At 39.9% G+C, this 26,722-nt stretch overlaps 1 protein-coding gene across 1 annotated transcript in view; it reads left to right on the top strand.

Moving 5' to 3' along the window:
• Nucleotides 1-7,537: 7,537 nt before the first annotated feature.
• The window catches only part of LOC149579802 (uncharacterized), a 54,402-nt gene continuing 35,217 nt past the window's right edge, over nt 7,538-26,722 (top strand). Inside the window, exons 1-2 of the mRNA XM_089786933.1 lie at nt 7,538-7,825; nt 7,960-8,253. Of these exons, the coding sequence (XP_089643059.1) occupies nt 7,786-7,825; nt 7,960-8,253 (334 nt within the window). The 5' untranslated portion in view covers nt 7,538-7,785. The remainder of the gene's footprint in view (nt 7,826-7,959; nt 8,254-26,722) is intronic.

Raw genomic sequence — 26,722 nt, 5'->3', positions numbered from 1 at the left:
TGCAATTCTTGGAGGTTTGGACTCAGAGGACTTGGGAACCAGAAGGGGAAATGGAGATAATGTTGCTGGCAAACAACTATTTCATGGTTACTTTCAATTGTATTGTTGATTGCAATAGGGTGTTTGAAGGAGGTTCATATTTCCACAATAAGGTTGGTTTGTTTATCAAACCATGGCATGCTAGATTCAACCTCACAGAGGAGCTACCTAACCGTCTCCTAGTATGGGTTCATTTGCCATGATTTCCAGTGGAATGTTGTCGAGAGGATGTGTTACATCTTTTTGCTTCAGTGCTTGGAATCCCTATAGGGACCTCATCGCAGACCTTGGGGAAAAAGGTAATGACTTTTGCTCGCATTTGTGTTGAAATTGATCTTAGTAGGCCTCTACCAGATGCAATAGAAATGTGTGCGAGTTCTTATTCTTGGGTGCAGCAATTGGATTATGAAACTCTTCCTTTTCATTGTCGCCTATGTCGAGAATATGGGCATCTGTAGCGAAGATGCCCAAGGAATAAAGCTCGGGAATCCCTTCAGTCACGGCCTGTGAGCAAGCCTCCTAAGATAGATAAAGGGAAGAACATATCTCTTGATGAGACAGGGGCTTCTGATGGTTTTGTTTTGGTCAGGGCTCGAAATAGGAATAGGGGTCAAAAGAGGTCTTTTAAAGAAAGGCAGGATAATACATTTAATAGGTTTGAGGTGTTGGATGAGCTTTGCCAATAGGAGGTGAACCTGAGTTTGACCAATTTGCATAATGAACCTATGGACTTAGTTCAGGAGGATCCTGTTATCGAGTCTATTATGGATCCCATAGGGGATGAGTGTAGGAAATTGGATGTTGATCAACAAAAAGGCAATTCAGAGGTGCAGGAACCCTTGGCCATTGTTTCAACAACAAGTATGGATTCTCTGACTATTGGGCAGCATATTGGTTCTCGCTCAACAGTGAAGATTAAGCCTCCTCCCAAATTGGGTATTATGTAGAAGGATATCAAGAAGGGCGGGGCAAAGAAATTGGTGAAACCTGGTTGAAAAAAGGATGTAGAAAAGATTAAATTAGCTGGTGAGAATTTGGTGGAGTCGGGGGTAGTTAAGCCTCTGGATTCTATTTTCTCATGCCCCTTAAAATGATTATTTTATCATGGAATGTGAGGAGTTTGAACAGTGGCCCTAGACAAAAAGTTGTTCACGAGTTAGTCAAAAGACATAGTCCAGATGTTCTTTTTTTGCAGGAAACTAAGTTATCTGTGGAGAGTATGCAAGGTCTAAAGACTAGGTTGTGGAGTAATGGAGAATGTTAGCGCATTGGTGCTCATGGCACTTCTGGGGGTTTGGCCTGTTTATGGAATCTTAGAAAAATCCAACCTCTTTGGTGGATTTCCTCTAAATCCTCTCTGTCCATGATTGCTACCTGCTTAGAGACAGGGGAAGTTATATTATATTCCAACATTTATATTCCTACTAATTTCCAAGGTAAACAAGTTTTGTGGTCCCATATCAGGTTGATTCGTAGCATGTTGCCCTTTCACCCTTGGATTTTGGCTGGAGATTTCAATACTATTTGTGAGCTAGCTGAGAAGTGGGGGGGTAATGGAAGACTAGAGCCTTCTGCATTGCTGCTTCAAGACAATATTAATTCCTTGAACCTTGTGGATATTAAACCTATCAATGGTCTATTCACTTGGAACAACCGTTGGAGTAGAGAGTTTTGTATTACAGAAAGGTTAGATCAGTTCCTAGTTTCTTCTTACTGGATTGGGGGGTTGTAGTCATCTTGCTCTGAGATCTTGGATTGGAGAGGTTTAGATCATTGGCCTATTAAAATTTCTATAGTTTCAACTCGGGTGTTGCAGAAGCCTTCTTTTAGGTTCCAACTTATGTGGCTTCGGGACTCATCTTTGTATGATTCGATATCTGATTGGTGGAAGAAAGGTAGACCAACCTATGTTACTTATATGCATATTTTTGCTAAGCTCTTGCATTATGTTAAGTTTGAGCTTAAATGATGGAATCGGTTACGCTATGAGAATCTATTCCATGAAAAGGCTTGGGCTCAGGCAGATTTGGATGATATCACAAGAAGGATAAGAGAGGAAGGGGTAACAATTGAATTGCTTTAGGATGAGGCTTGGGCTATGAGATTGCTTGAAGAATGGGAAATGCGAGAGGAAATGTATTGGAAACAAAAAGGGTGGATAGAGTGGCTTCAGGAAGGGGACAAAAATACAGCTTTCTTCTTCAACTCGGTGAAGGCTAGAAGGCATGGTAACTCTATCTTGGGGTTGGTGAATGAGAGGGGATAGCAGCTTTCTTCTTTTCCAGAAATGTTCAAGGAGGCAGTACAGTACTTTGAATCTCTCTTTAGAGAAGACTCGCAAGGGGGGTCTCCTGAGGAAGGGCATGTTCTTTCCTGTATTCCTGCCCTTGTGACTGAAGATATGAATCAACAACTCATGAAGGATATCTCATTTGAGGAGCTTAAAGGGGTTGTTTTTAATATGAAAAAAGGAAAGGCACTAGGACTTGATGGCTTCCCCATTGAGTTTTATCAAGAGTTTTAGGATATCATCAAATTTGGCCTCCTGGTTGTGGTTCAGGAGTCTCAACACAATAAGCAGATGTTAAGGGCTCTAAATGCTACTTTTCTTGCTCTTATCCCCAAGTAGGAGGGGGCTGATAGGTTGAGCCAATTCAGGCCCATCTCTTTATGCAATGTTATTTACAAAATTATTTCCAAGCTTATGGCAGATAGGTTAAAGAAGGGGCTTGCTGATTTGATTTCCGAGGAGCAAAGTGGTTTTGTGGCGGGTAGGAAAATTATGGATGGGATTGTTATTGCTACCGAGGTCATCCATTCTATGGCCAAATCAAAAGAAAAAGCAATGTTTATCAAATTATATATGGCAAAGGCTTATGACAGAGTAAGGTGGTCTTTCTTGTGGAGGGTTCTTAGTGCCTTTGGCTTTGTAGAAAATTGGACTCAATGGGTTTGGAGTTGTGTTACATCGGTCTCTTTCTCGGTGCTTATTAATGGGAGTCATTCTAAGCTTTTTGGGGCTTCAAGGGGGCTTCTTCAGGGAGACCCTCTCTCCCCTTATTTGTTTATTCTTTTGGCAGAAGGTTTGGGGAGATGGATTAAACAGAATGTGGGGTTTGGATTTATACAAGGTTGGAGATGGGGTGGAACTTTACCTCTGCAGTCTCACCTGCAATTTGTAGATGATACTGCTTTGATGGGGATGGCTACAATGAGGGAGGCATCTCATCTTCCTAGAGTCTTGGATGTGTACCTGGTTGCCTCAAGAAAATAGATTAATGAGGGAAAGTCATCCATATACTTCTTCAATACACCAGGCCCTATTCAACAAAGGATTGCCCACACTTTGAGGTTTCACATTGGGAATCTTCCATTGAAGTATCTTGGCATTCCCATCTCTGTGAGTAGGCTCCCCAAGGAGTCTTGGCAGGCTATTTTGGACAAATTTAGGGTGAAAGTTAATCATTGGAATCACCGTTGGTTATCCTTTGCTGGTCGTGTCCAGTTGATTAAGTCAGTTGTGTAGGCTTTGCCCATTTATAGATGCATGCTCCAAGTTGTTCCTATAAGCTTCCTTAAGGATCTGGATTCTGTGATGCACCAATTTTTATGGGCGGGCTGCTTGGAGACTTCTAAATGGAGTTTGGTTAAATGGGAAGTGGTGTGTAGTCTAAAGCATTATAGGGGTCTTGGCTTGAGGCAGTCAGCATTGTCAGGTGAGGCTTTGGTTGCTAAACTCTACTAGTGGTGGTGTAATGAGCAGGATAAGAGCTGGGCGATGGTTCTTTTGCAGAAGTATCTCCCAGGGATTTCTCATCTTGATATTTCCAGGTATCCTCTTGGGGGGAAGGGACCTGTGATTTGGGATACTTTAAAGAAAGGGGCTAAGCTTATTGAGGATGGATTATTTTGGATCTACAATAGGGGGTGGAGGCTCAATTCTGGTCAGACTCTTGGGATGGATTTCCCCCAATAAGTTCTTAGTTTCCTAACTTAGGGATTTTGTGTCAGCGGTTTTTGGAGGCTGGTTGGTCAAGGGTGAGTGATTTTAAATCTTTTTTCCCCTGCGGTTAGCTGGAAATAGCTAAATGGAAGTCTCCAGATGAATGGCCAGTTGTTGATTTACAAGAGGAGTGTACTATGTTGTAAAATATCCTTTCCAGTAGAAGTAGTTGTTCTCTTTGGGAGGACGATGTGCTAGCCTGGTCTCCCAATCCTAATGGGACCTATATGGTTGCCTCTGGGTATAGCAAATTGGTGTCTCATAAGATGGTTTTGCCTGAAGTGCAGTGGTGGATGAAGGTTTGGAATAAACTATCTTGGTCAAAGTGCAATTATTTTATTTGGATGTTGGCTTGGAATAAATGTTTGACTTAAGATAATATCAGGAAAAGAGGTTTCCATGGCCCTTCTATTTGTGTTATGTGCGGGGCTAATGAGGAGGACTCTTCCCATTTGGTTTTTCGGTGCTCTTTTGCCCTGCAGCTTTGGCATTTTTGGTGGGGAGTTTGGGTAGCACCTTGTGGCCATGCTTCCTCCTTGATTGAGTTTTGGCAGGGGATGGGGCGGCCTCCATCTGTGGCTCCTTTCCTGTAGGAGGTATGATTTGTGGGGGCTATCTTCTTATTATGGCAGATTTGGCTGGAGCGCAATCGAAGGATTTTTCATGGTGAGCAACGAGTAGTACAACAAATTTGGCCGAGGATATTGGGCATGATTCAAGAGATAGTGGAGGCTAAGTGTGAAGTGGAATTACCTTTGGGGAAATGTGATACAAAGTTGGTGGAGAGATTGGGCACTTTGGAGTCTTCTTTGGTGTTAACGAGGGCTAGGAGACGACATCGTGAGAAGCAAAAAATTGACAGGGTTGGTAAATGGAAGCCTCCCCCCTACAGGATCTTGAAGATCAATACTGATGGATCTTCAAGGAGTAATCCGGGTCCGAATGGTATCGGTGGGATTGGGAGAGATGCTATGGGTTTAGTGGTTTTTATCTTCTCGATCTATGTTGGGTTTCAAACCATTAACCTGGTGGAAGGGTTGGCTATTCTTGCTGCTCTTGAGAAAGCTCATGCGCAAGGTTGGAGAAGAATTGTTCGTGAGTTAGACTCCCAAGTTTTGATCAACTTGCTTATTGAGCAGAAAGTGTTTGATGTTAACTGGCAATTGGCTAGGATTGTGCAACAAATTTTGCAAATTAGTTCTTTGATGGAATTGGTTACTTTTGCTCATATTCCAAGGGAGTGGAATAGGGCAGCTGACTGTTTGGCGAAATGGGCTTCTGAGCATGCTGAGGTATGGAGGATTGAGGAATGGGAGTTGGTTCCTCAAGAGCTCCATTTTGACTTGAGGAGCATTTTGGATGATGATAGGGTGGAGAATGATTATAGATGATGGTGTTGGTTGTTTTATCTCTGTTCGAGATTATCCTTGTGCTTCTTGTTGGGACCTTTGGTTCTAGTTTGCTTTGTATTAATGCTTTCTGATTCTTAATAAAGTTTTTACCCCCTTTATTTCAAAAAAAATATAGCTTAAAATGCATACATCTAGATTAATTGGTTTATTTTATTCTTAGATTAAATGCATACATCTTAGTTTAATCTTGCATACCATCAAGATGAAATCCTTCATACTAGTAGTTTGGTTGCTGATCTCTCAACTCTGAGAGTGAACACCAAAATTTGTCTAGTTAGAAGGCAACATATCAGTTTATAGGATCATATTGAATGAACAATCCCATGTTCATTTTGAGATGATTCTAACATGTAAGGATCATGTTGAAGTGTGTGTGAATATTAGAGGTCCACAGTTAGCACTCACAACCCTTGTAGGAATCTTGAAATCATTGTGAAATTTCCTCTATAGGGAGCCAATTCCACACCATCAGACAAATAAGCCATAAGTTTTACAATGCTAGTGCATTCTCTCTATATATTCATTGTCAATTTTAATCATTGTCCTTTACTCTTTTTTTTTGCAGGATTTGAGATCTTTTGTTGAGGATGTGGTGGGTGTCTAGGGCCCTTGTTAGATTAAGCTACATCGTGACTTTGATGCCTCCAAGGTGTTGAAGAAACATTCCTTCCAAAAGTATTCTCAAATCCGATGTACCAAGGTTCTAGGATGTTGTTCTTCCTCCTAGGGTTTTGCAAATAAGATTCATAATTATGATTTATGATCTTAGGGGTTAGTTTTAAGGGACCCTCTACACTATTTTATAGTAATTGGGGCTAATTGCTAGCAGAAGGGAGTGATCTTGAATCTGTTTGGGAATTGTTTGCAATAAGAAAAAGATGAGTACTCCTTCCACCGAGTGAAACTTGATTGGCCCCAAATGCAAAGACAATGATCCTTGATGTACTTGGTATGACCCATAATATGGATACCCTATCATTGGTTTCTCTAGCTTCCTATATGCCAAAGTTCCTCCTTTCTACCCTCCTAGCTTTCGTAGTTTTGACCACTTCCTATCTTGAAACTTCTCTTATATCTAGAGGGGATCCCAACATCTATGTTTGACTACAAAGATTTTAAATCTTGTTGACTTTCACATAGTTATATCCTAATAAGATCATGATATAATATTCATTTTTCTCCTTCCTTGTTTCTAGTGTCACTTGGATTTTATTATGCCCCACTTGCTCAAATTTGCATTGTTTCTTTGTTTACTAAGCCTCCATCTTACCAAGGCATGTCAATTTTTTGCCCTTCTTTGTCACTAAAGCCCTAAGTAATGGACACCTACCTTTGCTTGACAAAGCAAAACCCATCTCTTGTTTCCTTGATGGGAGATGATTGCTATGAGGTAGTAGGGAAAATGAATTTCCTTGCCTAACCACACCATTTTCACGTGTACGACATGAAGCCTTAGGTCCCCAATGAGGGATGTTTATTTGATTTTGCATATGTGTATTTCTATGTATTAAACATAGTTTATCAAGAAAATACACCATCTTCTTTATTTTTTAATTTTTTAATCTTTGTAATGAATACTATTTTTTAAAAATATTTTAAACTTAGTTTACTTGTATTTTTAATATAAAACTTAAAATTCTACCTTAAATTATCCTTCAAAAATTTCCCTATAAGACAATAATTAACAATGTAATAATCCATAAGACAATGACAACTGCATTCATCTATACAATCAAGAAAAACTAAATATCACCATAATTTTTTGAATTTTTATTTTTACACAATTATTTTAACATTAAAAAATGTTTCCAAAAAATTTCTAGAATTTTGTTCTATTAATATTATTTAGATTTTCCAATAAAGTCTAATGTCATTATGGTATGGTGCACATTCAAAAGGAAAAATGGTTTGATTGTTTGCTTAATAGTGTTTATTAAATTTATTTTATAAATTTGTAGAAGGTGAATTGGATTTTTAAAAAAAAACTATTTCTTACTTCCAAATCAATACGTATTTAACATTATCTTGCTTGTGCCGGAAAAAAAAGTCCCAATAAAAACTATTTATAGAAGTACGAAGGTTTAAGATTTTTAAATTCTTGCTTTATTTTTACAGCATTTCTAACCGTTGGAGAAAAAAAAGCAGGTTCTCTCTTCCAAATTGCCGACCGTTCAATTCATTGCGTGATTTTGCAAGTTTGTTAGATCTGGTGCTCCCTTCCTAATAAGAATTGCTGCAATACAGTCTTCTTCTGGAGGAAAACAATATTGTCTGTATAATTGTTTTTTACTGCAATCCCATTGCCGAGCTTAGCAGAGAAAAAAATTGCCAATGGAAAGGAGGAGGCAACCACTTGCTGAGATTAGCAGAGGTATGGTTAAAAAAACTTGCCACAACTTAACATCCACTACTGGTTTTGCATATGCGTTGATTTTGAATAAGGACACCATTAGATACTTAATCGAAAAATAATCGTGTTAAACTTCTAAACTCGCCCTTTTGCAGGCAATACTGCCCCGCACAAACCACAAAAACAACCCAACAAACTTAAGCCTCTACCAACTTTAGGGGCTTCCATTCCAATTGGTAAGGAAAATGCAAAGGCAGGAATAGATTCAGAGCTTCTGGTAAAATCTGATGTAAAGGGCAAGACAGTTAAGAAGAATTTGAAATGGGGTCCTAACCCTAACTACAAGATCACAGAGGAGGATAAGCAGATGGCTGAGATTTGGGCTCGTGAGGGGATTGAGAAGCTTTACGGTAAAAGTGGAAGAGACATGGAGAAGATGGAAAAGGAAGGTAAGAAGCGCAGTCTTTACATATTTAGTACGTTGTTGAGGTTCTTTTCTTAAGATTTTTTAGTGTTTTCATGGATTTTGTCTTTTAATTTGGTGTTATCTAGTTTGTTGGCTTTGCCATATTGTTTTAGTTTTGTTGATTTAACAGTTTTTTAAGGGGTCTAAAACCCTGTACAAGCAGATTTTGAAAGTGATCTGGAACCAAACCCAGGTAAAACTCTGCAGCAAGATATTCAAGAACAGTACAACAAACCAAAGCCAGCCAAAAGCCGACAAACAAACAACAAAAAAAAAAAAAAACAGACATAAAAGCACCCGCTGTCCACAGGGGCTCAAAAGGTCAGGCCGTAGTCATATATCACAGAGATGATCTTTTCATTAGGAGGACATTTGGGAGGACTAACCCCAAATCAGAAACTTGAAAAGGATTATGGCACCAATGACCCACATCATAAACAACCACATAAGAATGTGTAATCCAGCTGAAACCATCGGGGAAAGAAAAATTCCCTCATCATTCTTTGGTATAGACATGAAACCCCAAGCCATCACAAGGTTAAGGATAGAATCCAAAATCAAGAGGAGGTCAGAGAGGCTCCCTGAACAATTGCTGCGATCAACAATAGACAATACATAAATAGCCAACAAGAAAAGAAGGGTTTAAGGAAGAACCCCAAACCTTCCAGCAGTGAGCACCATAGGCAACTGAGGAGAAATAACCACACTCCCAGCAAAGCTTCCTTCCACCTTAATAAAAAGGGATCCCACCTCGATAGGGATGATGGGAGAGGGAAAAATCCCAGTGTTACACGGGGACTTACACCCCCCTCGCAAACCTTAGAGTACCCGTCCCTGAGACATCCCCACACTGGGTACTCGTGTACCCAAGTACCCCCACCTCTGCCATTCCACAACCATGCTGTCGCTGGAATGAGGACTTTGATTTCTATTTGAATTTTGATTTTTGAATGTTACTATTGGGTATGTAGTATGTTACTAGGTTGAATGTTCAATGGTTCTAGTTCATGTTGCAATTTTTCTGTGTTCAAGTATTTAAATATGGTATGCTCTATTGAAATATCATTTCATAGCAAGCATTTCAAGTTCTATATGCATACTATACAACACCCCTCCCTGCCCTGTCCTCCCCTTGCCGCCGTCCCCCCGCCATCCCAAAAATGAGGCCCTTTCCCCCCATCCCAGAAATTCGTCCCAACGTCTTGCCGTCCTGACGCACTCTAGTACCGGTGTAACATTGATAAAATCCTTAAAGAAAACCGTGTTCGACACCACCCCACCTTCTAGACACCAGTGACAAGAAGGCGACACCACAAGGGCCAAAGAAGGGACTTCACCTCAATAGAAGTCTCCCAGGGAAGAGTAGTGCATATAAGTGTCCTCTAGATATTTAGAAACATAAAGCTCTAGACTCTCCTAGGGGTAAGAGCCACCCCAAAAATAGAACTTTCCCTTAACCAAAAACTGATTGGAGCCAAGAGGGCCCTTGAGAACTTTCAGCATCTGCCTAGCTACCAAAATGAAAGGCAAACAACAAAAGAGAGCGGGGGTCATTAAACCGCTTTTGGAATTAAGCAAATAAAATCTTCACCTACAAAGCATAGAGACCAATGGAACAAATGAGGGCCTTCTTAGTCACAACTATCTCTTCAAAAAAAACCTTTAAGCACCAAGATCCACTACACAAATGGAAAGAAGCCCATCTACTCTAGAGAGTAACTCTAATAGAAGAGTAGAGAAGATATCTCCCAAAATAGAAAAAGATGTAAAGAGGGCATATAACAACACCCAAATCACCAAATCCTAAGTTTTCTCCTCTTATGAAAAATAGATTCATCGAACACCAGAAGGTGGAGCCAAACCAGGAAAGAAGAGAGGAACTGCATGACTCTTAACACAAAGCACCCACAAAAGTTAGGAACTAATTGGCATGGGTGAGGAGCAACCACCCACAAGGGTAAGCAAACCCACACAAGCATGTCCCTAAGATAAGGACCCAATGCTGCAAAGCTGCATGCCATCAAAAGCGAAACCCATTACAAAGGGATGTGTCAACAACTTGTGAACGCTAGAGCACAAAGCCCCACTACAAGGGCAGAGACAAAAGAAAAAGGAAGGGCAACGCCAACAAAACACTATTGAAAACCCCAACAAGTGAAGCCTGGAAGAAATACCCACCATTAAACACAACAACGTGAATAGGGCTGTTAGACTTGCCAGCAAAGCAAGGTGGCCATGCTTCCGCCATGCCGGGCACCCTAGAGCAAGCGCAATCTCCCAAAGGAGACCACATGCTACCCACCCAGGTTTGGGTATTGCTAGCATAAAAATTCTGCACAAAAGGGGCCCAAAACCAGCTATCCAAGGAGTGTCCAAGAGAGTAACATAGATCCCCGACCAAGCAAGGATTAGAGGATAAATAGAGACAACCATCGTTGTCCTCATCATTGGAATCTTTGTCACCATCTCTAGACATGACAAAGACCCTAGGGCTATTCTTGCTAAAAACAACCATTATTCAAACTTAATTCTTGCTCTCTACCATGTTTCATTTTAGAGATGAACAAGCTAGTGGCTCACGCTTTAAGATATAAGCTAGTTTAATTGATAAAATTACAAAATAGATAGAGTAAATTTAGTTTAATGCAATTGATGAAAAAGGTAAAATGATATAGAAAATTTGTTTCATTTAGTCAACATTTGGAGGAATTGAAGCTAGGGCTCCTTTACCATACAACGAAATAATTGCTTGAGCTCAACCCTTTACATTGAAAATTGGGCACTGAAATTGGATGAGATATGACACACCCAAAATTGGATATGATATACCACTGAAGATATACTACTGAATTTTAAATCCAAGCATGTTTGATGGGGATTTGAGCCTTGGGCTCTTCTGTGAAAGCTCCATTATTATGTCAGTTGAGCTTTCTGTATTGATAGTGACCTGTACAATTAGCTTCGTGGGAATCTTTCTTAGGGTTTGCGGGAATCACATTGAATACAGCTGTCTCTGCTTTGCAATGTGGAAGGGGCTATGTCCATTTCACTTGCACACTAGAGTCTTGTATAGTAGGAGAAACCTGGATGTTTATTTTTCCCTCAAGTATAGCTATGGGGTTTCAATGAAGAAGAGAAAAATCTTGAAAGCATTTGTGGCTGAAGCTAGTTGACAATTGACTGAAAACTGCTATGGATGTCCAAATATATAATGCAAAAAAATAGCTTGTATCAGAATTGCTTCTATAAAGAACGGGTTGAACGTTCATTTGTCTGATTATGGTTTCCATCTAGTTTTCTTAACAATAAACATAATGTCACATTTTAGGTTTGTTTATGTAGACTGCACGAGTCTACTTTGATCATTTGTAGGCAATAATTTACTCAATAAGTTTGAGGACAAGTTTTGGGAAAAGACCATTACCTTAGTTCAATATTTCTCTTCCCTCCTCTAGGAAATTCTTTAGGCTTCTAATAAAAGTCTTAAGTTTAAACCATGGCTCATAGAGATTAAAAAAATAATTTAGACCATTTTTCTTTTGCCTGGCTAGTTCTCTTGGTTCAGTGACAACAAAAGGATGTTCCTTGGGCCTATCCTCTCCTAGTTTCTTTCGACTTTCTTCTTTTCTGTTTACCAGGATCTATTTTCCTCTCATCACTCCACTGTTGTGCTCAGGTAATCCCAAATTCTTTTTTGTTTGCTAAATTTTCTTACTCCATATTCTTGATGCATCTAGTGCTTATCCAGATAAATGTGTCTTAAGAAAATAAAAACTTGGAGAGAAAGCATGTTGGTGTTGCAACAACTCTAGAGGAAGTTCATGCAGCCTCCCTTAATGTCATTTACTTTGCTGCCTTGCACAACTAGTCCATTAACCTTAACATGTTATTTTTTACTTGGATCTACTTCTTTCTTTCTTCTATTTTCTACTCTTCTTATCCCATAGTGCATTACTGTTACTTCCATTGTACTATTCTGTATTACCTTGTCAAAATTGAATGTTGCCTTATCAAAGGAAACCAAATTCTTTTTTGTTTGCTAAATTTTCTTACTCCATATTCTTGATGCATCTAGTGCTTATCCAGATAAATGTGTCTTACGAAAATAAAAACTTGGAGAGAAAGCATGTTGGTGTTGCAACAACTCTAGAGGAAGTTCATGCAGCCTCCCTTAATGTCATTTGCTTTGCTGCCTTGCACAACTAGTCCATTAAACCTTAACATGTTATTTTTTACTTGGATCTACTTCTTTCTTTCTTCTATTTTCTAGTCTTCTTATCCCATAGTACATTACTGTTTCTTGCATTGTACTATTCTGTATTACCTTGTCAAAATTGAATGTTGCCTTATCGAAGGAAACCATATATCATAGTAATTCAGAATTATGTTTATAACTTTATTGTCCCTGACAATTATAGAAGATCTATGCCGTTCATGCTAAAACATGTGCTGCCATTTTACTTCTTCAGAAAAGTTTGAGGATGTAAATATATCCTATGCTTTGGACTTTAGTCAACAATGATTTCATACAGGCACACATGAAGATCATCATGGAATACAATATCTTAGTTCCTATAGTGGCTCCTAGTTATACATGACAATGGACAATACTACTGGCCTTTACCTTCTCATAACTTGAATGTCATCCACAAGGATTTTCACAGAGAAAATTAGTCTGATGATAAGGAAAACTATTTACACAAACAACATAATACAACTACTTGTCGGTTAAACTTGACATCAATTGTGGTGGGAATCTGCCTCTTAATCCATGGTGCAGGCGTATATTATAATTCACGTCTTCAATTTTTTAAGAACACTTGTGACAGAGGAGCATTGACGATAGAAGCTCCAAATCCATTGAAACTTTTCTTTCAATTTAAGCTCAAAAATAAGACAAGTCACATGTAATTGTTAATTCTAGAATTGAAAAATGCACTAGACCTACTCTTTAAAGCTATTGCAATAACATCACTGGCATCATCCTCAACTGATTATAGATCTTCGTCTGCAAACTGTCATGCCATTTCTGGGAACATTATTCACATACATTAATAACAGATATTTCATCTGTATTCAATTTCACCACTCTAAGCCTGCATATTCTACTTCTTATATGAATGCCTATGTGAATGACTTAAGTAAACCTTGCCCTCTTATTCTTTGGGCAGTAGATCATAAAATTACTTTCGTCAATCATACCATTATAAGCATTTATAACAAAAAAGGCTTCCTTGTCATATAAGGAGAATCCGGAAGACATACATAATTTTGGTCTGTAATCCTTCTTCAGTCAGTAAAATTCTTCTCATGGGCTATGAGTAAATTTTATCCTGCTTGCCCATGCTTCTCCCTCTATTCATGTGATCACTCTCGCGCCAACTAAGTGGTTGGCTTGCACTGCATTCACGGTGGTTGCTCTTCCTTCACCGCGTGCGCCTATTTCATGATTGGACGTCTTCGTTTGCTGCTGCTTGTTGTTTCTTCACTGTTGCTTCTAGTGTTTTTCTTGAGTGGGCATTGTGTGTTGCTCGTCGTTTGTTGCTTGTTTGGGCCGTTTTCTGCTTGTTTAGCATTTTGCACGTGGTCTTGCTTTGCTCTATGTTGGGTTTCCTTGCCGCTTCTTTCCTCGTGTGGCCCTTCGTGCCATGTGTTTCGTATTTTGCATGGCATGGCCTGGCCTGCTCACGGGGTGAGTGCTTTCTCAGATGTTTTCGTTGAGTGTTATTGCTTCTGTTGGGTTATTTTTGATTTTCTTCAGTCCTCTCCGTGTTCCATTGCTCGGTTCTTGGCCTCAGTTGATGGGTGGCCCCTTTCCCTGTCAATTTGCTTGCCCCGCCTTTGGGCTTTGCTTTGTGTTTTGTGGCTTCTTTCCCTGCTGTATGTCGACTTGTTTTGGCTTTTTCTATGGTTGGTCACTGCATTTCTGGTTCTGTTTATTGTTGTTTGGCTATTGCTCCTTCAACATTGCCTTGCTCCTGTGGGTGTCCTTGGTCTGATTCATTTTTATTTGGTAGTTGCTGGTGCCTGGTGCAGCAACTTTTCCTATTTCTATAGATGGTTTCTTGTCTGCCTGTTTGTGCTTTTGTTTTTCTCATTCCCTTTCCCTGTCAATTTGCTTGCCCCGCCTTTGGGCTTTGCTTTGTGTTTTGTGGCTTCTTTCCCTGCTTGCTGTATGTCGACTTGTTTTGGCTTTTTCTATGGTTGGTCACTGCATTTCTGGTTCTGTTTATTGTTGTTTGGCTATTGCTCCTTCAACATTGCCTTGCTCCCGTGGGTGTCCTTGGTCTGATTCATTTTTATTCGGTAGTTGCTGGTGCCTGGTGCAGCAACTTTTCCTATTTCTATAGATGGTTTCTTGTCTGCCTGTTTGTGCTTTTGGTTTTCTCATTGGCCTTGCTGATGCTTCTTCTCTGTGGTTGGTTGTTTGGTTATTCAGTTGGCTCCCTGTGGTCACCTGTGGCTGCTGTGGTTGCTAGTTTCTTCTTTTCTTCGTGGCCACTACTGTTAATTCCTTTGCAGCTTGCTTGCTTGTTCCTTGTTGGTAGTTCCATGGATTCTTCTCACTCCCAACTTCAGCCGTCGTCCATCACTTACCAGAGGCTTATAGACTGGATACTGAAACTTGAACTGAGAATTAGAGTCTCAGGGACACTGTACAGATTCTGTCTGAGACCTTTAATGACTTGAAACAACAGGGTATTGTTAACACTTCACACATCAAAGACCTTTAAAAAACTTTTACCTCCAAAACAACAAATATTAAAACACATTTCGACACCATAATTGAGGAGATTGGGGATATTGGCAGCATTAAGGATAAACGGACCAAACTGGTTAGCAAGCAAAATTCTCCCATGACAGAAACAAAACAAATCTTAGGCCTCAATTTGCAATAAATCTGGATCTTCTTTCTGTGTTGAAAAAATTGTCCAGGATAAGTTAGCGGTTGAGTGTTTTAGGTGGGCTCGTGGCCTCAACTTGCGGGTTCAGGGCTTTCCTCCCTCTTCTGCGGAACCTACCCCTATTGGGTACTCCTCACTCTTGATAGGGCATGGGTTGGTTTGGACTGTACTTTTTACCTTAGGTTCCTTTCTTTGTCTGCTCGACTCCGAGTTCTTAGAGTGAGGAGGAATATTTTTCCTCTTCCTACAAAGATTTACCTGGATGAGGACCTGATGAAATCACAACTGGCAGAGCTAAAACACTCTCGAGGACTTGTTATTCGCAACTCTCCTCCTCCTAGTTGGGAACCAAGATTGGCTTCTAAGGCCAAATAATAGTATTCGCAACAATTGGGTAGGAGAGAACATCTCAGCAGTTCACTGCTTGTCATCTGGTGAAACACAATGGTACTCTATGGTCCTTGTGGAGCCTTTTTCAAGATATTGGTTTTGCAGATATTCTTGTCATTACTGAGACTCATGAGAGTGTTTTCTTTCTTCTTCTTGGGTTCACCCTGTACCAGTGGCCTTTTGTTTGCAAGGATCAATTCAGGACATCTACGGGGCTTAGGAGTACAATAGTGTCGCCTGTTTGATTAGAGATTGCGTCTTCAACTCTATTTCTCTAGTTCACTCTGACACCTTTGCTAGATTTTATGGATCCTGTTGTGACCGCCAGTCACCATCGCCCAAGTCTGGGATCCCCTTTCTGTTTTTTTAAAAATTTGCCAGCTGTTTGCTTATTCTGTAGAGCGCATGTTAGTGAAGTAGAAAATAGCATCCTTCATCATTCAAAAAGCCTGCTCCGGAAATCATGGAGTGCAGTTTTGAGGAAATGGAGGAATAGAATAGAATCCTTCATTCCTTGAAAATTCCGCTTTCATGAAGTGGTGGATCGAGTGCAATTCAGCAAGAGTGAAGGAAATTTCATGCAAAGAAAAATCCTCCATTTTTGGAAATCTTTGTAGTTTCCTGTTAACTTTCAAAGCTGCATGATACCGGACTTAACCTTTTCATCAGGGCTGACTATAATAGATTTGTGGCAAAGGCACATTCGGTTTCCAAGATGACATAGTTTCTGAATCAACAGGTCCAATATTTCTGTGATGTGACAGGAGTCGGTGTTCGAAGGCTCCACTCTTGTCACTGCACCGGATGAAGCTACGAGTTTCAAGTATAAATTAGGGAAAGGCAGATTTTGAAGGTGCTTACCGACATTTGTAGTGATGGTCTTCATCGGATTTGGGTTCTGTACCGTGGGTTTCTTTGACTCATCTGATATCTTGACTCTTCAGCACGATACGTGATAACAGAGACGCTATCGTACTTTGTATTCTTCAAAACACTATACAAAGTTGCAGGAATGGGATCGGTGTACAATGTTTCTACCGAAAAACTCGATCCTTGTACACATGATTACTCTGTTTTGGGATTCAGGATTCTTGAAAATCATGGAGTGCAGGTTAGCGGAACCAAGGGAATGGTCAACTAATGAAAACTCTAGCGATTTTAAAATTGCATATCCTTCATTATGGAAAAAGCCCAATCCCAAAAAGTGTGGAGCGCAAGTTTGAAGAAGTCATGGAACAGACAAATTCCTTCACTCCATCAAAATTCCGTTGTCCATAAAAGTGTGGAGCGCAAGTTTTAAGGGAGTAAAAGTCCTTCATTTGCAAAAAGCCCGCTCCTGTAAATTGATTGAAGCACAGAATTTGTTAAAAAATCGTGAAAAGCGGGAATATTTGAAAATTTTGAGAAAGATATGAAATTTAAGGCAGAGGAATGAAATTCCTTATGAAGTAAAAAGCCGAGTTCAGAGGAAAAAAAGCAAAAAAATGATTTTCCTTCAAAAAGTTTTTTTTTGGATTTACATTAAAAATTAAATATTGGTAAAACTAATATTTAATTTGATTTTTTTTGAATAATAATCCAAAAAATAAAAGTGGAGAAGTTGTAAATAAATTTGATTTTTTTTCATCTAAATATGGAAATTAATTAAATATTGATTTTTTAAATTGATATTTAATTAATAAAAGTAAAAAAAATCAAAATGGGTTAAGAAATACTTAGCTTCATCATGAGGTTAAGAGCATAAAAATAGCAACTTTTTGAATCAAACAACAAAAAAGCGACAAGTGGTGAAAAAAATGGAAACCTTGATGGTTAAGTAAAGCAACTGCCTAATTTTAGTCTGCAGCTTTAAAGGCATCTTTTTGAAGAATGATTTATATAAGATACCCTCTCATTCATTCAGGCTCCTACAAAAATTTGAAGAGCAAATTGAGAATAGGAGTAAGATTCGAGGAGTTCAAGGAAGCAGATTTTTTGGGAGATCTTCTGAAATTGTTGAGGAGCTTTTTGGGAATTCACAACAGAAGATTTTGAATCCTATCAGAAAGGAATTTTCTTTGCAGTGAGTTGTGAAATTTCATATTTCTCGTAGAAGTGTTAAAAAGTGAATCTTGAAAGGAGTATGGAAATTTTGGCAAAAATCCAAAATATTTGTCTTATGGACAAGTCATATCTGTTGTTTTCAATACGTTCCTTGCATAGTCTTATGTATGTACGTTTTCTATTTTGCAGGAAAGGAAAATGGCAGAGCCCAGGGGAACAGGAGAAACGCGAGGACAATTGGTAAAGAATGAAAAGAGAGGATTCTATCCTGAATCCAAAATTGTGTTAAAGTGGGCAGAAATTGGAGATACAAGTCTTGGCGGCCTTGATTTGAAAGATTTTAATCGGAGAATGCTCGGATATAATGACTATCACCTAACACACCTGGCTACAAAAATTGTGAGCAGTGGAATTTTTGCTACAGCTGGTTTCCCTCCTTTTCAGCATCCAGAGTTAATCGTGGAATGTACCAAGCACTACAGTCCTAGATACAGAACCATCCGGGATTTTGAACGAAATATTCTCGCAGATTTTTCTCCGGCATCCATTTCTGAAGCATTTGGAATTCCTTCAAATCCAAGGATGGTTACAAAAACACAAGACCAAGCACTGAGAATCTATACATTTGGAATCAATTTTTGTGAAGAAATAATCAACAAAAGATGGTTGAAAAAGAATAGACCGCATCATTCCAAGATTCCTAAAGAAATAGTATGGCTCGACTTGCAGAGGGAATATAGTGATATGGTCATGATGTTGAGTCGCATATTTGGCATGCCTTATTCTTATAGGTTTGAATCTTGGATGTGGTATTTTGTTGAGCAGGTAATGGAGGAAGGCGACAGAATAGATTGGGCTGGGCTCATAAGTGATAACCTAAATGAGCAGTTGATGAATCTAGAGCATACAAGGAGATTTTACATGAGCTCCTATGTCATCTACATGCTAGCACAGAGGACAAATTATGATGGACTACGATGCAAAGGACCAATTGGAAGCAAAAGCCAACACCTCAAAGTCCATGAATGTTACTCGCAGTTGCATTTGTATTCAAAGGATGATTACATGAGGGTTAATGATATATTTGCCATGCGCATAGTAAGAACATTACAAAAGAGGTCACATATAAGAATGTCAATGGGTGCAATGAAGTTGCTTGAGGAATATGGCGCCTGGTTCATTCAGTTTCCTACCTTTTCATACATTCGAGTTCAAGGATTCTCCACGGAGCCATACAAACTTCCCAAGTATCCAACGGATAAGATGGTCTTGTTAGAGCTTACTCGAAAACTTATTGCCTATGACAAGATTCAGAAAGGGAAGAAGAAATTGGGATTGCAGTTTCCAATTTCCATAGGAGAAGGGAAAACTGAGATATGCCCATGTCTAAAAGCTGCAGAGAAATCATCAGATGAGCTCCACTTCTTCCGCCTTCCGCTTTATCCAAAGAGGAATGATTTTGATCCTTACAACAAGATCTCATCAGCAGGAGGATCAAAGTACCAACACAAGGTTCACCTTGAGGACTTTTGGGCAAATGCAGCAGACGAGAACGAGATTAGAAAAAGATTGCATTCAAGACTACCATTGAACATTATTAGAACATGCAACATATTCAAGGTTCTTGATCAAATGGAGGAGGACCCAAACGTGATGCGAAAAGGATTCAATCCAGAAATGACAGCTTAACCATTTGATTGGAAGAAGAGAGAAGTTACAGATCTTGAAGCCCTTTCAAAACCAGTCTTAGATTTTACAAATTGGTGGATCGAGCGTAAGCTTGAAAAATTAGTTGCACCAGCTAATGGATTCACATATAGGTTGCTTGGTCATAGACCACTTAGGGATGAAAGATCAGGACAAATATCTGAAGGGACTATTGAGGAAAGAGGAACTCCATCCGAAGATGTAGGAACAAAGAAAGCAAAGGAGGTACCTTGAGAAAAGCGTCCTAGGATTAAGGAAATTATCCAGGAATCTCAAAATAAGAAGCAGAAATATGGAGATGCTCCCTCTTCTCCGAGTCGAACTCCAAGTGCCCAAGAGATAGAAACTTTTGAAAGGTAGGACGTAGGGACAAGTATAAGGAGATTTGAGCAAGAAGAGAATTTGGATAGGCTAATTCATGACAGGTTGAGTATAAATGCTTATGAAAAGTCCATGCAAGAAAGAGGGAGAGATCAAGATATGGCTACAGAGGAAAGTCTCGCTACGATCTTAGAGCGAGAAATGATTAATGATGGAGATGGTCCACTAGAGGAAGAAACTCCAAGAGTAGCAATACATCTTCCAAGTGCTGAAGCCGTAGTTCTTGAGGTTACAATGGATAGTCCAGGAGGTGAAGAGGAGATTGACATTCGAGCAGTCCAAACGAATGAACAATTGGTAATTTCGGGGGACCAAAATATACCCATTCCGGAATGGTTGAGGCAACAAATTTAATTGCGTCAACAAAGGGAGGTTGATCTAGCAATTGAATTATAGGAAATTTTGGACCGATCAAACCGATCAGAAGAACAAGGGAAAGCAAAAAGACATACTAAATTCATCAGAGGAGAATCAGGATCCAGAATCTTGCAAATTGCGACTCCCACAGTTGACAAAGGGAAAAATCAGATTGCTCCAGATGAATATCATGTTACAAAAGTAAATCTTGGTCGGGCCTTCCGAGAGCAAATATTGGAAGAATTTGATGACTCCACATAGGCTTTGAAGGATAGGCTAAAGAAAGTAGAAGAAGGGTATGAAAAGCAGAAAAGAGAAATTTGGGCCTTATGTCAGTACATCAATAACTTGCCTCATCCAGTAAAAGAGGAAGGTCCATCATTTGTCCCTCCAACAGGTGTTTCTAGTGAAGTGATAGGTGATATTGACAGAATCAAGCGGATTGCTCAAGGTGCAAAGATTTGGATCGAAGGAATTCAGGAGGTAGCCTTCAAACATGCAGAAGAATTAGTGCAAGTGCACAGTAGGGCATTGGCTGCAATCTCTAGGATCCAATGCATGGAGGAATCATGGGTGGATGAGCATATTTACCAAGAAGAGGTGATTGCCGACATTCAGAGTCTGATGGATACCCCAAAGCAAGAATTGATTGATGGTCGAGTTATCAGTGAGGGGGATGTCTATGATTTTATTCAATGGTACAGTGCAGTGATCATGGCTAAGGAAATGTTTGAGAGCTTTACCAGGGAATCCAGTCGATGGAAAAAGATTGTTGATAACATCAAGTAAGGAATATCAAATGCAGTTGCATCCTTGTTATCACAAAGATTGGGGGAAGAAGAAATGACAACCGATAATCTGAAAGTCAAGTTAGAGGAATTCTTTCAACTAAATGTATATCGAAGAGATGATTTTGAGAACTTCTCCATCTTCTCAAATACAATGCACACTACTAAAGACTTACTACCAGATTGGGATGAAAGCTTGGGCAAAGCAGAAAGAGCAATTGCAGTTCTAGAATTCAAGCAAGAATCTGCACCAAGCATCAGTACAGAGGAGTTGGAAATAGTGTTAGATCGATTTCGATCTTTCAGGCGAAAAAATCAAGGATAGATGCATTAAATGCATAGTGGGTGTGCATAGGGATCATTTATTACACCTCACTCCTTAAATGAGCATGCATAGAGGGCATTTATTACCCACTACAGTAGTGGATTCCTTATGGCATTAATGTAGATTCCTTTCCATTGCCCTAACCCTAATTAGGGCTGATGTGGCACAATCTTGGCCATCGGTTATTGTGATCATCCGGGCCACCTATTGTATATAAAGGCTTCATTTCTCATTTTTTAAGGTGAGATTTTTTTGAGATTGTTGCTATGAGTTACTGAGATAATAAAGTTTTCATTGGAGTTTGGTGAATATTTGACGTATCTTAGTTCTTGCTTGTTCTCCTAAATTTCTTCAATTAGATTAAGTTTAGCATAGTCAATGTGTGGTGATGACAATGGAGAATATGATGGTGTATTGATGAATTCCTTTGGTTCATACTTTTGACGTTTTAGTGATTGTGTAAAGTTAGCCTGAACCCCTTTCATGCATATGCTCAACCTCTATCATTTGTATACATTTTTTTTCCTGATGGTGTATGCGGTGATATGAAAATCTTTGGCATAACCCTTGAAGATTGTACTAGTTCACGCTTAGTTGTAGTATAACTTGGCAAAGCGGAATTCAGTAAATTGGGGAATTTGTCCACTAGAATACTATTTGTTGTTATCACTACCCTTAGGATTAGAATATAATTCTTGAACCCCATCCTATTGAATTTCTGCATATTTTGTGAAAATTCCAAAAGCACTTCATTGCAAAACCTTAAGATAGCTCCCACATCCAGTATGGCTTGAAATGAATATGAATAAACATGTAAGGCCCCTTGTGATCATCAGCAAATCACATCAACCATCGATCTTATCCACAGTCAAGACCTGACATTAAAGGAACCTTGAAGTCATTGTATGATCTTCTAGCAATCTTAGCATACACAAGACTTTATTCAAGAGAGGATAAGATATTTCGATATTTTGTTCTACTGTTTGGTGAGTCATAAAACACGCATCAACAGATCCGTATCAATTGTACCATGCAACATCACAAAGATACCTTCATCATCGTCTGTTACTTTTTGTTAGCCTCCTCATCCCGTGTTTTCTATAGTATGGATAACGATGACCTTTATGTGGACCTTCTCGAGTGCATCTCTAGATTTTTGGTCTTGGGAGACATTAGCATCTTGGGGGACTTTAATTGCACAAACTAGACGTCTTTAGACCTCCCTCCAAATTGTGTGTTTGACTCGATTTGTACTTTGAAGATCGACTTGACTAGCATTAGTCTGCAATGTTTTTCGGAAGATATTCAAGGACCCCTTACGTGTTATGGCCGGCACCTCCTCCAACTTTGCGAGACTTCTAACTTGGTGATTTTGAACGATTCCTATTTTCTTGGATCTGGATCTTTCACTTGTTGGTCCCACTATGGTGGTGTGAGTGCCATGGATTATGCTCTTTCCAATACCTCCTTCATTCTCTCCATCAATTGCTTCACTATCTCTTGCCTCCCCTTGGCTGATCATGCCCTTCTCAGCTTCACCTTCAAGATATTTCCACCCCCCTCGTCCCCCTTTCGTTCTCCTGCTTTTGTGTTGACCCCCACTTGCATCTCTTTTTGCTTCACCAAGGGTGGTTGTGATCTCTTTTTGCTCCATCTTAGGTGGCTCCTTCCCAGAGCCCAAGGATGCCTCCTACATGTTCGATTTGGGAGTCTTCCTTCCTTTCCATTCCTCACTGTACTTCTCCCCCCTCAGTTCTAAGCACAGGAACACTTGCCCAATGAACTTGTGGTTCGATGGTGACTGCAAGAACTTCCATCGCTATGTTCGTTTAGTCTTTACCACCCACTCCCCCTCCTTTACCCAACTGAGACTCTCTTACTGCCGCTTTCTTTGCCACAAGAAGTGGGTGTTCAGCATGTTGCATTGCAAATTCTTTTGTGCCTTGCTTCTGCTTTACCCCAAGCTCTTTTGGCACACCTAGTTTCCTTGTCATTCACCCCCTCCTTCCACCCTGGACCACTATCCCTTGGCCACTCATACTTCCACTCTATACAACATCCTCAACCAACCCTCTCTCCATCACACCCCTCCTCCCATTTGTCATCTCTTCACTTTTACCAACATTTGCAAGGCAGTTAGATCCATGAGTTGCAATAGGACAACAAATGGGGAAGGGTTCCAGGTGGAACTCTTCAAACTTGGTTACCATTGTTTTGGGTTCCTTCCTCTCGGTGCTCTTTAATAGAGTTGCTTGTATTGGATTCTTGAGCTCTTGGTCGAGACTCATCATTTGTTTGATTCATAAGATCGGGTCGACTTCTGACTCTGGCAACTATAGGACGATCATGGTAGGGCACACTTTTGCCAAACTTTATGCTCCAATGCTGAACACCATTCTATCCAGAGAGTTTGATTGGAGGCATTGTTGCGCCAAGGGTCAAGCTGGTTTGCACATCGATTTTCAGACCATGGACCACATTTTGACACTGTGGGTTATCATTGAGGAGGTTCAGTGTCGCTCGATGGAAGTATTCTGTTGTTTTTTGGACTTTCACAAAGTAGTGTCGCTATCATTGAAGGGTTCCAGGTGGAACTCTTTAAACTTGGTACCATTGTGTTTGGGTTCCTTCCTCTCGGTGCTCTTTAATAGAGTGGTTTGTATTGAATTCTTGAGCTCTTGGTTGAGACTCATCATTTGTCCGATTCATAAGATCGGGTAGACTTCTGACTCTGGAAACTATAGGACAATCATGGTAGCGTACACTTTTGCCAAACTTTATGCTGCGGTGTTCAACACCATTCTATCTAGAGAGTTTGATTGGAGGCATTGTTGTGCCAAGGGTCAGGCTGGTTTGCACATCAATTTTCAGACCATGGACCGCATTTTGACACTGTGGGCTATCATTGAGGAGGTTCGGTGTCGCTTGAGAGAAGTTTACTATTGTTTTGTGGACTTTCACAAAGCTTTTGACCTTTTTCCCCGGGTGGTACTTTTTTCAGAGACTATGAGGCATTGGGACTTTCAAGACTCTTGTTGTGGTTGTGGTGGGAAGATTCATGACTCCACAAAGGTTTTTTTAATCCATACTGAGCACCATTGGTGTGAAGTGAGGCTACCCTCTCTCTCCCACCTTGTTCGACATTGTCATTGATGAGCTCAAGGATTTCCTTCGGAAGTTTTCAATCATTGGGGATGGCTTTCAACTGCTTGAAGACCTTGCATCTCCACTTCTACTTTCAAGGCTTGGTGATCGAGATTGCTTCCTTGGGGTAAGTTCTTTGACCCTTATTTTAGGTTGAGTCTTGCCATGAAGCTCAGAGCTCATAAGGCGTTGGGTTCCTTGGCTATGTTAGGGAGACAATATTTCAGACATCACTTTTAGGACACTATGTCCAAGCTATCCCTCCTGGACTCCTTGGTCAAGCCGACAATTCTTTATGGCTCTGAGCCCAGAGTTAATAAGGGGTTGGGTTCCTTGGCTATGTTAGAGAGACATTGTTTTAGACATCACTTTTAGGACACTACGTCCAAGCTGTCCCTCCTGAACTCCTTGGTCAAGCCAACAATTCTTTATGGCTTCGTTGTGCTTTGATTGGTCCTTAGTTGAGCACATCCAAGTCTTTCTCCTTCGATGCGGTATCAAATGTCATCAGTCTACTCCACAAAACATCATCCTGGTTGAGTTTGGGGCCCAACCTTTTAGGCTTGGGGCTATCTTTAATCTGGTTTGGTTCCTTTACTACCTCCAGGGGTTCGCCGATTATGCTAACGACTGTCACAAATACTCTTACCTAGCTTACTATTCCTTTGAGGGTGTGGACAGGTCTGACTCTACTAGCAAGGTTCATGGTTGGTATGCTTAGGCCTTTGCTTTACTTGGTTCATTAGGATCGAGATTGACCATCTCCCTCCTTTTCAATTCTCTCTTGACACTCCTGCTCACCTCCTTCCTTCCTAGCAGGAGTTGAACATGCACATCATATTAAACATCTACAAACACTATATTTTTACGACCTAGAGTAGCCCTGTGGGGGAGCTTCACTCGAGGATGGCCTTTTATAAAGAGTACTATATGGATATTCAGGATGCGATTATCTCACGCCCTTTCTATTTGACTCAGCCTTGGAGTCACGGCCTTCGCATCTCTGTGGGTTCCTTCAAAGTTGGTTCCCATTGACTCCGCTATCAAATTAACCACCAAATTGATACGGCAAATTAGATCTACCGCCTTTGTGATCGAGCTGAGGTGGAAACAAAGATCCATTTCATCTTTTGTTGTCCTATATACTGCGAGACTAGGAGGAGTTTCCATTGTTTGTTCAGAGATTGCAGATCACTTTTATCCTTCTTCAGATACATAGACTAGCGATGTCTTGCACTCTACAACGACACGCGGCTCTGCAACCATACTTTGCAGCTCCGTTTCCCTTCGTGTTAGGCTATGGATCAGCTTATCACCTCCTTTTTTTCCTCGGTGTCTCCTCCCAAGGGCACGAAGATACAACTCGACCTCTCATCACACGAGGTTTGTGAGACTTTGCAATGGTTACACTTGGCAGCGACACACCACCCCAATGGCATTCTGAGATAGTTTGGGTCTCACTCTTGCTCCAAACCATATTCTTTGGTACGGGATTTTTTTCCTCTCAGGAAGGACCCTTAGTCTTTCTCTTCTAGTTCTTTTCTTTTGCTTCCTTGTCTGCTCTTTGCTTGGACACCGTTTTTTGCTCTTGTTGCCTTGGTTGTATGCTTTCAACTTTTTGTGGTCTCTTGTTGGACATTAATATATTTATCTTATCTTATCTTGCGTTAAAGCCCATGTGAATTATTTAACCAACCTTGCTCTATTTTTCTTTGGGCAATGTATCATAATGCTCAACCCTATTTAAATTTGAAAATCCATAGATTGTTGAATTTGATAGCTACAATAGAGATCTTGTACCTGAGATGATTTTCCCTGTGTTTATACTCTCTATTACTTCCGCCTTGTTCTGTAGTTTTATATTATTTGTGTTTGATCTTCTACTTGTTTCTAGTTTACAATATCATTTCAGTGCCTACACGACTTGTTCTCTTTCTCCATTCATCCTATTCATTCTATCCTTGCCGAATCATGTGATGACATAGCACCATGCATGTGTAAAGGTTTGCCGACAATTTGATTGTTGATTCATCGTGCAAAGATGTTAGTTATGGTTTGTATTGCCACGTAAGACAATAAATCTACCGTTTTCCATTCTTGCGGGGTCTCTTCATTGTGATTGTATGATCTCCATTCACCAATTCAATTTTCAATACTCTTTTCGTGTATTATAGTATTATGTGTTGGGCTCTTCTTTTACGGCGTGATATTCTTTGATTTTATGCTAAAAGTATTTGGTGAGGGTATATGCTTATGAATCCTTCATTCTATCAGCAGGTGTATTTAAGTATCTATTTCAGATAACAATCGTGTCTTGAAGTATTTTTTGGAGAGCTCATTTTGTTCTATTTTCAGAATCTCAGAATATAATTTTGTATTATTATTATTATTATTATGAGTCAGTTTAAGTGC

Source organism: Cupressus sempervirens, chromosome 1 (genome assembly GCF_028749045.1).
Source record: "Cupressus sempervirens isolate cs-2001-9-10 chromosome 1, ASM2874904v1, whole genome shotgun sequence".
Classification (NCBI taxonomy): domain Eukaryota; kingdom Viridiplantae; phylum Streptophyta; class Pinopsida; order Cupressales; family Cupressaceae; genus Cupressus; species Cupressus sempervirens.
This window is presented reverse-complemented; position numbering and strand designations above follow the sequence as displayed.